Source organism: Pteropus alecto, unplaced genomic scaffold (assembly GCF_000325575.1).
Source record: "Pteropus alecto unplaced genomic scaffold, ASM32557v1 scaffold820, whole genome shotgun sequence".
In the NCBI taxonomy this organism is placed as follows: domain Eukaryota; kingdom Metazoa; phylum Chordata; class Mammalia; order Chiroptera; family Pteropodidae; genus Pteropus; species Pteropus alecto.
The window spans coordinates 19286-33159 of NW_006430728.1; the positions used below are offsets into that span (position 1 = coordinate 19286).

The 13874-nt window shown below is 40.5% G+C and overlaps 1 protein-coding gene across 1 annotated transcript in view; it reads left to right on the forward strand.

Annotated features, from left to right (window-relative positions):
* Positions 1 to 12930, forward strand: part of LOC107196135 (mucin-16-like) — a 14309-nt gene extending 1379 nt beyond the window's left edge. Inside the window, exons 2-14 of the mRNA XM_015594428.2 lie at positions 152 to 187; positions 1334 to 1399; positions 2355 to 2638; positions 2799 to 2971; positions 4252 to 4382; positions 4735 to 4802; positions 5627 to 5775; positions 6785 to 6948; positions 7281 to 7348; positions 9202 to 9368; positions 10767 to 10808; positions 11008 to 11087; positions 12880 to 12930. Coding sequence (XP_015449914.2) covers positions 2929 to 2971; positions 4252 to 4382; positions 4735 to 4802; positions 5627 to 5775; positions 6785 to 6948; positions 7281 to 7348; positions 9202 to 9368; positions 10767 to 10808; positions 11008 to 11087; positions 12880 to 12930 — 963 coding nt within the window. The 5' untranslated portion in view covers positions 152 to 187; positions 1334 to 1399; positions 2355 to 2638; positions 2799 to 2928. The remainder of the gene's footprint in view (positions 1 to 151; positions 188 to 1333; positions 1400 to 2354; positions 2639 to 2798; positions 2972 to 4251; positions 4383 to 4734; positions 4803 to 5626; positions 5776 to 6784; positions 6949 to 7280; positions 7349 to 9201; positions 9369 to 10766; positions 10809 to 11007; positions 11088 to 12879) is intronic.
* The last annotated feature ends 944 nt before the right edge of the window (positions 12931 to 13874 follow it).

Consider the following 13874-nt stretch of genomic DNA (forward strand, 5'->3'; position numbering starts at 1 on the left):
AACATTTGAGTCTCATCTTAGAAGATGAGTAGATGCTCGCCTGGTATGCAGAAGGAAAGGCATCTGAGCAGGAGCCCCACATGGACTAAGGCATGGGATATCTGAGATTGTTCTGTCATCTCTCCTTATATGTGACTTTTTTTATTTCCAGGCTATAACGAACGTGGTCCAGATGAGTCTCCTACAAGTATGTATCTTTGCCTCCAGTGCCTCTTTCAGCCTTCATGGGTCTTGAGCCAAACTTTTCTCTTCACTGGCAAAGGGAGCTTGCCCCAAACTCAGGTTCTTCTTCTGAGTGGGGCCAAGGTGTCAATGAGAGGAAGAATGCTGAGTCCTTTGCCTCTTTTTGGACCTGCATCCATGGTATTGGCTTTCTAAAATTTTCATACCCCTTTGGGTTGGAAGAAGAAATTTAAACAAGCATTCCCTACAGGGATAGGAGTTGAGGTCAGATAGTGACCTTGTATCCTATGCCACCTAACAACAAAATCTCTTATGGGGCCTCACAAGGGGCCTTAGTGTCGAGATGCAAACTCAGTGGTTAGACCAAATTTGCCCATGCACTTATACAACAGTCCATTTGTTTATCTTTTAACTCACCAATTCTTCCATCCTCTCAGTTGTCCCTTCTCTCAGACACCTTCCTTTCTCCTTTTCTCCCCTCCTCCTTCCCTTTGTCCATCCCTCTATCCCTTCCATCCATCTTTCCTCTTCTCTTTCTAGTCATTCACTTTCCTTCCTTCCTTCCTTCCTTCCTTCCTTCCTTCCTTCCTTCCTTCCTTCCTTCCTTCCTTCCTTCCATTCAACCATCCTGCTTATTCACCTGTTTGTCCTTTTTTCCTTTTGTTCTTCCATCTATCTCTCCAACTTTTCTTCCTTGTATTTATTTTTCTCTTTTTGACCATTTGTCCATCCTTCTGATCATTTATCCATTTTCTTCCCCTATTTCTGTCCTTCCTTCCTTCTTTCCTTCCACTCCACCAATGTCTCTTCCTTGTCTTTATTCCTCTTGCTTTTTCTTTGACCCTGGATTTGTCCATTCTTCCTCTATCTATCCAGGTATCCCCTTTGTCCATTTTTCTGCCAACCCATCTATCTGTAATCTTTGTTCATTCTCTCTCTTATTTACCCACTCTCACTCTCTTGAATTCATTTCGTTTATAGGTTTGCTCATCCCTCTGCTCACATAATCACTCCTTCCCTCACTTTCATTTATGACATACCTGTGAATGCTTGTTCTGGGACAACCACTGCTGGAGCCCAGGAGAGCTTGATGTGTTTCTACCACTCTGTGGGGGGCTCTCTCCCTCTCTGATGACTGCCATTTTCACAGATCCTGAGCTGGCCACCACATTCCTGCCTGCTTTATCATCTCCTGTGCAACCAGAAGCAACCACAGGTATTTGAGGGGCCCCCTTTCCTTCCTCAGAGAAGCTCTCAAGCCCCACACCTCCACCTACCAATTGTCACACAGGGACTGGTAATCTAGGGTGTGAAATCCTGGTTTTAGGGCAATTACCTTGATCACAGAGATTATAACAACAGTTCAGTTTAATGCCTGCCTTCATGGAGACCCCAATCTTGTGAGATTAAAAGACAATTATAATGTGATGTGGGATGTTTGGGGAAGAGTCATTTGGAATAATTTAGAGGGGAAGAGCTTTCTGGTGAAATTTAACCCAAACAGAACCTTTAAGAATGAGTAGGAGTGCTCTAGGCAAATAGAGCCTGGAAAGGGTATCCCCTGACAGAGGAGATTCCATGAGCAAAAGGTCAATAGACAGAAATAGCATAGTGTATAAAGAGAATTGAGAGGGATTTGGTTTTCCTGAAGTATAAATCTTAATATATAGCAGATCACTAAATGAAACTGAGAGGCTGGCAAGAACCAGATTGAGGAGGAACTTGGGAGCCAGGAAAAGAAGCTTGAACTTAATGCTAAACACCATATTGAGCCATGCATGACATAGAACAGTGGTGACCATAGTGAGATTTTGATTTCAGAAGATTTCTTCTAGTATTTAATATAGGAAACATACTTTAAACAGGGTGTCCAGTGAGCTTACTGGAATATTCGTCCAGTTGAAATAAAATAAGAACTGGGTTGGGAGACAGATTGAGAGAGGGGATGTATGTGAGGACCATTCTTCATGTAGAATTAGGAATTAGTGTTACTTGGAAGTGAGGGAGGAGGAGCTGATGCTTTTGGATATGATGGTTTTGACTTGGATGATAATACTGGTGGTTTGTGGAGCCACTGGAAAAGAAGACAACAGATTATCATGAATGCAGGGCTCTAATCTGGTCTCAGGCCAGCTCTCAGTAACTGCCATCTCTCCCCTCCTCTTCTTAAGCTCTACTGTACAGCCTGGAAAACCTCACACTTAACTTTACCATCTCCAATCTCCAGTATTCAACAGACATGAGCAATGGCTCACCCATGTTCAACCACACTGAGAAGGTCCTGCAGCTCCTGGTGAGACCCAGGTCCCAGCAGCTCCTGGGGGTATAAATACCACCCAATCCCTCACTCAACCTTCCTGCTCATCTTCTTCCTCCTTCCTCTCCAGCTTAGATCCTTATTTAAGAAGAGCATTCTGGCCCCCTACTACTTGGGTTGCAAATTGATTTCCCTCAGGTAAGACTCTTTCCTGAGCATTTGACAGTAATGGCCACTTTTGGTGACCATTCTCTTTTCAGTCCTCCCACTTGCCTCACATTTGCTCCTCCCTCTTTCTAGGAGGAGCACCTGAGATTTCAGGATCTCTCTCTAGAGTTCTACATGCCTTTCTCCCTAGGCCTGAGAAGAATGGAGCAGCTACCAGTGTGGATGTTGTCTGCACCTACCACTCTGACCCCTTGGATCATGGGCTAGACAGAGACCAACTTTACTGGGAGCTGAGCCAGCTGACTCATAGTGTTACCCAAATGGGCCCCTACACCCTGGTCAAGGACAGCCTCCTTGTCAATGGTGAGTGTTTATGCTGAACTTGGATTCACAGCAATCAATACACATCTTTGTTCTATTTTATTTTCTCCTTAAGAAATCAGTTTAAGTTCTGGCCAGGGAACACCCTCCCCAACCTTCACAAAGAGGGTCTTTCCTGTTATTTCAGTAAATAATGTAGTATTCTTTGACCAAATTAATGTAATGAATTTTAATTCAAAACCGAAAATGACAGACATGTGGGATCTCTTGAGACAGGGTTTCTTCTATGCAAGGTTCTGCTGTGCCAGTGGTTCTTACCCAGGGGCAATTCTACTCTCTTCCCAGGAGACTCTTGGCAATGTCTAGAAAAATTTTTGTCATCTAGTAGACAGAGGCTAGGGATGTTGTTAATATTCTTTAATGCACAGGAGAACCCCACCACCAAAAATTATATAGCCCCATCAGTAAGTGCTCATCAGTAATTCTGATGAGAAAGCCTGCTGTACATGGTCCCATGGTCCCTCTATGAACACCACACAGACACTACACTCTACTGTAATTACTTGTTTAATTACCCAACTCTGTAAAATCAGATTTTGTCTAGTGTGGCACTAGATCCTCAGTTCTTCATATGTCAGCACATTGTAGTACCCAAATGAATGAGTGAATGAGTGAACACATGAAGGATGAGTACTCAGCCCCTCATATTTGGGGATCTGCTGCAGTTCGTATTCATTCATTTAACAAACACACATGTGTGACCATTCTGCCCCAAATCTTGTGCTGGGAACAGAGATAGAAGACAGGTTTTGTCCCTGAAAAACTCATAGCCAAGTGAACTAAAGATCACTTAGGGACACAAAAGTTGCATCAACACTAATTAACCAGCTGCTCTGGGAGCAGGGGTGCAGGACAAGTCAAGGAGAGCTTCCTGAAAAGAAATAGTATGTGACCAGAACTGTGCTAGGCACTGGCACATGACAAGAACAAGATGGGATAGGCAGGTCCCTGCTCTCCTGGAGCTCCCTCTCATTAGGCTTCTGAAGCATGAATAGGAGTTTTCCAGGAAAAGAAGAGGGTAGAAGAACATTGCAGGAAGTGGTAACTGCACAAACATCAGCATAAAATCTTGGCTTAGGACAATTCCTGTAAAATTCAAGTTTTCTCCCTCTTTGAATGACTTTCCATTTTGGAGTCCCCACAGCCCCCAGGGTATGGGCTTGATTTGGGCTAATTCTAACTGCAGGCAGGGGCCCCTTGAGACACCATGTGATAAAAGCTGAGCATCTCCTCCTGTCTTTTCTTCCTCTCTGTGGCCCCAGGCTATGCCCCGCAGAGTTTGTCTATCCAGAGCAAGCACCAGCTAAATTTCCGCATCATCAACTGGAACCTCAGCAACCCAGACCCCACGTCCTCAGAGTACACTGCCCTGCTGAGGGACATCCAGAACAAGGTAGGGTCACTCTCACCCTTCCCATCTCTTTGCGCCCTGAGTACCACTCTTATTCCTCTGTTTAACTTACATTTATTAAGTGATTGTTTCAACTCTTAACTTTACCTACATATTCTGGGTTCTCTCAGTTTCCCTAGGCAGTGTTGTGGCTGCCTTCCCCATTTTCCAGATGAGCAAACTGAGGCTCAGAAAGGGGAGTGGCATGCCTAAGGTCACACAGTGTGTTGGGGGCAGAGCCAGAATTTGAACTCAGATCTCTTTTGCTTTAAGGCCTATATTCTTTCACCAGTTCTGGGAGCTACCTCCAGCCCCAAGAGATCGCCATCTCACTCACACTCTCCTCTTAATTTAGGTCACCAAACTCTACAGGGGAAGCCAGCTAGGAGATGTATTCCTCGCCTGCCTGGTTACTGACTTGAAGTAAGTTGAGGAGATTGTAAGCATTGACTGAGTTGGTGGCTTGTGGCTCCGAGCTCTCATGGCACATCTTTGATCTGAAAGGACTGACACTGTGACTATTCCCCCACATCCCTGTCAGCTAATCCTACCATCTCCTTCCATAGGTTTTCAGGGGTGGGAAAAAGATTAATTTCATGGAGCCACCAATTCTCAGCATCCATCACCTTCTTCTCTTGTGGGTACTTTCAACTAATATCAGCCCAATAATAACATTTACCATGGCCAGGCTCCCTGCTGAGCATTTTCATGCATTATCATCTCATTTAATTCTCACAACAGCTAGATGAAGTGTATACAGTGATTGTCTCCATTGTTCGGATGGGAAAACTGAGGCTCAGAGAAGTGAAGTGAACAGCCCAAGAACTGTCAAGTTGTGTTTGAACACAGGTTTCTGAGGGACTAGTGGAGGAACTAGGCCATCTACACTGGGGAGGAGGATCATGAGGCACATTGTTTTGAATACTGAAGTTTGAACTTCAGTTCTTCTGTCTTTAACATGAGAATAATTATAATAACCTTCCATCAGAGTGATGGTGAAGGAATGTGTAAGTCACTTTTTAGAGGTGCTCAATAGATATTCATGATTGTTACTGTTGTTGTTTCTATTCCCAACTCCTGGAAACCTTCCTTTTTGATCAGGATTTCTTCTCTATTTCAAGAAAAGAGGCAGCCAGATAATCAATCCCTCACTGCTTGCTCCTAGGTCTTCGACTCTATAAAGCAAGAACTCAGAAGACTCTTCTAGTATTGGATGCTGGCTGAATTATTGTGGTATTTGTCTCTAGGTTGGACCCCATATTGGTCACCATCCAGGAATTGTTTTCCTCCAGTATGGACCCAAACATGGTGAAGCAAGTCTTTCTAGACAAGACCCTGAATGCTTCATCCCACTGGCTGGGTTCTACCTACCACTTGGTGGATATTCATGTAACAGGTAAAGATAGGAGGCTAGTTTCGTGGCTTGAAGAGATGGGGTTGTGAGGAAGAATGGAATGGAATAGACATAGGCTCTAGAGAGAAAAGCAGTGCTACTTGGAGGCCCATGTTGATGACCCATGTTCATGGCAGTGGGTCATTTAACAGGAGGCAGGAAGAGAACATGCAGCAATTATCCTCAAAGGAATATTTATTTTTGCACATATATTTTTCCAGCCCAAAAGATGGAGAATCCTGTACTGCCCTCTTAGACCCTCTCTTTGTGAGTCATGCATTCATTCATTTATTCAACAAATATTTAATGCAAATGAATACTGATGATACATTATGAAAATTCCTATAAGGAGATTTCAAGAGCCCGTGAGAATCTTAAGGAGGCACACACATCACTTTCTTAAAATGTTTGCATAAGGAAGTGATGAAGAAACTGAGATGTAATGGAAAACATGACCTAGCCTGAGATGGATAGTTTTGCTACATATATCTTTAACCTAGAAGATAGGAAGTACAGGGCATATGCTTTGACATGGGAGAAGTTACTGAGGCTAAAGAGGTGGGCGTACTATCTTGGGTCCTGGAATGATTTATAGAGGAACACAACACACTCAGAGTTCTGCTTTCAAAAGCTCATCTTCTGGGTGCTACACAGAAATGGATTGGCAGAGGGGAAGAAGACCAGAGGAAGTAAGACATATCAGGAACCTAGGTTAGCAAAGGTATGTAACAGAAGCCTACTGGGATGGTCAGTACCTACATTTGCCAGCTATGTCCCAGAGAGGCCCAGTCTTCTCTCTTTAACATCTTAGTAAACTCTCACAATGCTTGATGGAAAGAGGGTTGATCAGGTAGTCAGATGAATAGATTCAAAGTGGGTAGATGGATGGAAGAGATTCTGTATCCCACCTTTAAAAACTTCAAGTCACATTACCAGAAATAAGTAGACTGGATTGAATAACCTCTTTGCTAAAACCTTGCTCAGAGGTTTTATACTTTTTTTTTTATTCTAGAAGTGGAGCCATTAGTTCATCTGCTGACAGACAAGCCAACAAGCAGTCCCAGTCCCCAGCATTTCCAGCTGAATTTCACTGTCACCAACCTACTCTATTTCCAGGACATAGCCCAGCCAGGCACCACCAAACATCAACGGAACAAGAGAAATATAGAGGATGTGGTGAGAATGAAATTGTGTCCACTCTGTTTTCATGTAGAAAATGACCTATGAATGCTAAGTAGTCAAATAGTGACTTTTCATAACAATTCATGAATACAGATTCTTAATCCTGTTTTACAAATTAAGAGATAGTCACAGAAAGTTTCAGTAGCTATCCCAGAGTCATGTAGCTAAGTCATACCCTAGAACAAAGAATTTTTTGGTACACATACCTGGGTTAGTGTTTGTTGAGACAAGAAAATATAGATGGAGAAGTTTTCTCAGTGCCTGAGAATTCTCTGAGGCCACCTAGCCTAGGATTCTGATGAAAGAAACATTACCATGTCTTTCAGCTCAACCAGCTCTTTCGAAACAGCAGCATCAAGAGTTATTTTTCAGACTGTCAAGTTTTAGTATTCAGGTAAGTTCCAAAACAGGACTTAATGACTTTATAAACTTCTTTTTAATAAAGGAGACACTGCCTTCTTTAAGTAATATTATGCTGATGTTATAATCACTCATTTCCTAGCTGTTATGGAAGAGAGCCCTAGGTATATAGAGCTGTTACTTAAAAAAAAACTTTTTCCAGTGAGCATAACTGGCTTAAAAACTCAAGAAAGCTTTGTAAACCTCAGCAGAGATGGAGGTGTCTGGTGCCTTAAGAAATCAGTTCCTGAGTTCATGATCAATGCAAGATGAGGAGCTATCACAAGATGACTTAAAATCCAGCAGTCTAATCATGCTGTCCAGCAGTGTAACTCCTAACTCCTGCACTTAAACACTCTTATACACCTCTTGAGATATTATTCAAATATCATATGTATGTGTTTGTGTTTATTAGGATTTTCTATATACGATATCATGTAATCTGCAAAAGAAAATAGTTTCCTTTCCAATCTGGATGTCTTATTTCTTTTTCTTGCCAAATTATTCTTACTGGAACTTCTAGTAAAATGTGATTCACAAATGAGGTAAAGGCAGACATCATTGTTTTGTTCCTGGTCTTAGAGGATATTTTTCTGTGTTTCACCATTGACTATAATGTTAGCTATGAGATTTTCTTGGATGCTATTTATTAGGTTGAGAAGGATTCTTTTCATCTCCAATTTGTTGAGTGTTTTGTTTTTTCAATCATGAAAGATGTATTTTGTGAAATTCTTTTTTGTAGGTATATATTATGTGGTATTTGTTCTATTATTCTGATGAATAACATTAATCAATTTTTTAAAGTATATTAAGCCATGAAAGAGCAATTAGGGGGCTCATTTTAAAAACTATATAAATGTCTAACCAATGTACTATATACTTGAAACTAAAAATAAAATTAAAAATATAAATATATTAAACCAAATATTCAGATAAAAATGAGTGATTAAGACCTTTTCAAGTCTTTCCCGGGCATGCACACAACCCTGAACACTTGTGGCCTTCTAAATTCTGAATACATTGAAGATTTTCAAAACCTACTATGAATATCTCATTCTCTAATTTTTCTTTTAAGTTTTTGGCCCACTTCTTACCTACTTCAACTGATATTGCTCCCTCATGCAACTACAATGCAAAACAGTTACTGCTGATTATTTTTGTCAAGTTCCCTAAGGACAGGCTTTCCTCAATGAGCAAGCTCTGAGTCTAATAAAGATAAGCCCTGAAAATGGGAATATTTCTAGGAGTTGCTAGACAGATCAAATAAAAACAAATTGAAATGCATTTTTTTGGGAGCTCCAAACCAACTATAGCTACTTGGCTGCTGTTTTTCACAGTTACCATGGTTCTAAGACGGATGGTTTTCAAAGTAACTGAGGACATTGTAAGAGCAGAATGGGAATAGTGCAAGTTATAATGCCACAATGCTTACTCATTTTACCATAATTCAGCCATTTTTTCTAACTAAACACTTTTCAGATTGTTACAAACCTTTGGTTCATTTCTAGACTTTTCAAAAATTGATTTTGACCATTTTATTCTGTTCTCATTGTTTATGTGGATTTTCAGAAGTCCTTACTCCAACATTTCAAAAGAACCCTGTAGCTCTTTTATTTATAAATTAATTACATTATAGTAAATTACACGAGCAATTCAGTTTCTCACTCACATACACTTACCATATTTTAAATGCTTAATAAAAACATGGCTAATAAGACTGTATTGGATAATGCAGTCACAAATGTTTACATCATTGCAGAAAGCTCTCTTGGACAGAAACTGGAAGCAGGAAAGCTAGAGGCAGGGTAGAATTCCAGATACCCCTGTTTATCCCTTGTGTCTTTCCAGGTCTGTCCCCCCCAGCAACCACACTGGGGTAGACTCCCAGTGCAACTTCTCACCATTGGCACAGAAAATGGATAGAGTTGCCATCTATGAAGAATTCCTGCGGCTGACCCAGAATGGCACCCAGCTGCAGAACTTTACCCTGGACAGGAGCAGTGTCCTAGTGGATGGTAAGTCTTCTTGGTCATTGGGGCAGGAGTGCGATGAGGTCCAACTTCCACACCTGGGGCCTGTCCTGGGATTATGAAGGCCGGAACATTGAACTTTTTCAGGCTGGCAGGAGGTGGCACAGTCCCCAGGATTTACCTACTATTGAGGGAGAGGAAAGGACACCTAGTGGGATAGAGGAGGCATTTGCCTTTTCCTAGACAGCTCTATGACTTCAGTCTAGTCACTTTTCTTCTCTGGACTTCTGTTTCCTTATCTCTGTACTGAAAGCCACTTGGCCAGGTGGTCAGTGAGGGCCTCCAAACAACAAACTGTGTGTAAGCCAGCCTTGAAAGGTGTGGTGAGATAGATCAATTTTCTGATTCACAGGCTGTATAAAAACAGGCAATGGGCCTGACTTGGCCCACAGCTGTATATACTCTAGATCATTACCATCCAATAGAACTTCTTAGGATGAAAAAAATGTTTTCTATCTGTGCCGTCCAGTGCATTAGCCACATGTAACTATTGAGTATCTGATGTATGGCTAATGTGACTAATTTTTATCATTAGTGATTTTTAATGTAACTGAGGGACCAGATTTTAAATTTTATTTTATTAAAATTAATCTTAATTTAAGAAGTTCCTCTGCTAGCTCCATATTGGACATCACATCTTAAAAAGTTGGATGGGGAGAAGATGTAGAAATAGGGGTCCCGCAACCCTCCTCCCATTCCCAATAGGTGCTATGTGTCTTTACCCTCATGTAGTTTATGTTGTAGTTGGGAATGACAAAAATAGGCAGTTGTCAATTTTAAATTATTTGATGTGAACCAATTCTTATTTGGGAGTAATGATCAGAGAAGCTTTCTTGGAGGAAATTATTTTATAGGCAAATCCTAGAAAATTGTATTAATTTATAAAGGTAAAGGAGAGGGGTGAATGTGTTTCTAGGCAGAAAAGAGAGATTTTGAGTGGGAATTTACATATTTAGCGAGATCCCGTGGGTTTGCCAACTGTGATGATCCATTCTCTCCGTGACCCTCATAAAATAGTCCAGCCTATTTTCAGTTCTCTGTGCAGAGGTATGAATTTGATTTAATGCTCTTTTGTGTACTAATGGCCTTGGGTTATCTAGCAAAGTATCCTCATTTCTTAGAGATGCACACTGAAATGAGGTGAAACATTATGATGTCTATTTTACTTTAATATTTCAGTGAAAATATGGGATGAAGCAAAAGTGCCAAGAGTCAATAATTTATGCATTTGATGAAATATAATTTCAATTGGTTGAAATATTTATTGCTAAATCTAGACGATAGATGGTTATGATGTTGTTCTATTTTTCTTTGTATTTGAAAATATTTTATTGAAAAGAGTACAACACACTCACGTGCATTCTTCATTTTATTCACTTTCAGGGTATTCTCCAAACAGACCTAATGCCTTGACTAAGAATTCTGGTAAGCCTCATAGCAACTTCAGCCTAGGGAGGGAAGAGCTTGATGCTGTGACTCATTCAAGAGAATCATGCACAAAAGAACTTGGATGATAATGACAGTTGGCCTACCTATGTCAAGGACTGTTGAGGCACAGTGAGGGGACAGCAGGAGCACTGTAGGAATGATGGGAAGTTGCTCACCCCAGCACTTGTCTCCCCAGATTTCCCCTTCTGGGGCATCATCCTCATCTGCTTGGCGGGATTCCTGGTTCTCATCACATGCCTGATTTGCTGTTTTCTGGTAAGCAAAGAAGTGATACTTGTTTTTTTGCTATTGGGCCATAAGAGTGATTTTATATGTAGCCATGCACTGCAGAACAATATTTTGGTCAATGATAAATGGCATATATGATGGTGGTTTCATAAGATTATGATGGAGCTGAAAAATTCCTATCACCTAGTGACATTGTAACCGTGGTAAAGTCATAGCAAAAACACATCACTCACATGTTTGTGGTAATACTGGTGTAAACAAACCTACTGCACTGCCAGTCACATAAAAGTGTAGCACAGACGATTCTGTATAGTGCATAGTACTTGATAATGATAATAAATAACTGTTACCGGTTATGTATTTACTATATCATACTTTTTATCATTGCCTTAGAGTGTAGTCTTTCTACTGATACAAAAATGTTTGCTGTAAAACAGTATGCTGTGTTATGCTGGCAGCAACCTCAGACATTTCATATTGATTTCATCTCACAATTGCATCATTTTCCCTTGTGCTTGATTTAATCGCATGCTGTACAGACTTGTAACCTTGGAGAAACAGGCTACACCATATAGCCTATATGTGTAGGTTTATATTAGTGTACTCCATGATGTTCACACAATGAAGAAATCACCTAAAGACACATTTTCAGAACACATCCTTGTTATGTGGTACATGACTTATTATAAATACAAGTCCTCTGATGGCCATATGTTTTGTAAATATTTTTCGCAGTCTGCGTGGGCTTGCATGTTTCTTTTCTCAACAGTAGTCATTATTGAAAGTCACAAGTCTATCATAGTGGTAGAGGTACCACTACATATGAGAATGGCTCAAATTTAAAAAGACCCATTATAACAAATGTTGGCAAATATGTGAAGCAACTGGAACTCTTACATAGTGCTAGTGAAAAGTAGCTTGGCTGTTTACACTTACCAAGCCATTCTACTGCTAGGAATTTATCCAAGGGAAATAAAAACACATGCCTATACAAAGAGATTTGTACACAAATGTTTATAATAGGTTTGTTTGTACTAGCCCCAAGTGGAAAACAACCAAGATGTTCAACAGGTGAATAGATAAACTAACTGTAGTATATCCCCACAATGAAATATTATTTATCAATAAAAAGGGAAGAATTATTAACACATATAATGACATGCATAAACCTCAAGATAATTATGCTGTGTGAAAGATGACAAAGAAGATCATCTTTACTGTATCATTCCATTTATAAACAAATTCTAGAAAATACTAGCTAATCTATAGGGACAGAAATCAGTTTAGTGGTTGCCTGGGAATAAGAATGTGTCTGCAAATTGCAGGGAAGGAGGAATTACATAGGAGTGTGAGGACACTTTTAGGGATGATGGGCATTCCGAGGATGGGTAAACTATCCTTGAGTTGATGGTTCAATAAGTTATAATGTTATAGTAAAAACTTACCAAAGCATTTACTTTAAATGTATGCAGTTTATTGTATGCCAGTTTACCTCAAATAAGCTAGAGCATGTGATGGGGAGAGGAGAGGAGAGGAGAGGAGAGGAGAGGAGAGAGAGAGAGAGAGAGAGAGAGAATATAATGAAGGGGTTATCAGAGGAAAAATGGTAGAATAAATGAAAGTGAAAAGGGGGAGAGAAAAACAAAGAGCTGGAAGAGAAAAAAAGAAAAGAAACAGAAGGACTGAGGGAGAAAATTAAATAAAAAAAAGGAGAGGGACATGTCTGGTCTCTGTGGCTTTGGCCATCTTTTTGCCTTGTAGTCTCTCATACTTGCACAGCTCAACAGTCCATCCTGAGGCCCCCTCTTCACCTTTACAGGTCACCATGTGCCTACGGAAGAAGGAGGAAGACTATGAGATTCAGTTATGATGTCTAGGCTATTGTGTGCCACACCTAGACCTGAGAAAGCTGCAATGACTAGATCTGCCTGAGGCTCTCTTTGCCCAGTCAGACTCCAAAGAAGGTTGACTGGATTAGAAATAAATCACATTTGTTGAACACAGTCTCTGGGCCCTTTTTCACATGTCCCTTGTTTGGTTTATGAGGGACTAGTATAAAAGTTATTTTCCTTCATTAAGTTCTGAAAGGCAACTGCAAGTTGTGTCTTGTGGTTTCACATCATTTTATCCCACAGAAATACCAGAATAGGTGAAAATGGCACAGAAATTGCCATGATCTAAAATCATATCTTCATCAGTGTGAGATTTTTTTCTCTTAGGAAACTGCAACACATCTCTCCTGATTTGTGTCAACCATCATGCCCGTATCTGTTCCTACATTTATCTCCACCTCCAAAGCCATGGTAATCTCAAGTTTCCCTTATACTACTTTATTCTCTGAAGTTCAGATTCACCAGGACTTCCAGATCAATCTGTCTCAATGTCACCTCTTTCTTCATGGGTCCTCCATTATAAAAAAATAGGCCAAAATGGAAAGAGCGGATCAGACATGACTCTGCAATCATCCCTGGGACTTGGGAGCTGAAATGACTAGGTATCTAGGTATCTAGGAAGACTGAATCTAGAGCAATACTGAGAATCTAGAATGTTTGTATGTAAAAATGAATAAAACTCAGGGAATATCTGAGGGAAAAGAGTCTTTCAAAAATATTTCTCTGCACAGAATACAACAAGGCAGTTATAACAGACCTTCCCCAATAAGCAGCTCAAAGCATCAGAGGCACAAGGCTGGCTGTGCTGTCCTACCTTGGATTTCCATGAACAGATTGTATAATCTGTATTTATTTTGCAGATGACCACAGCTGAAGATATCCAAGGGCTAAGAATTAAAGTCCCAGTAATGCCAACTATCCA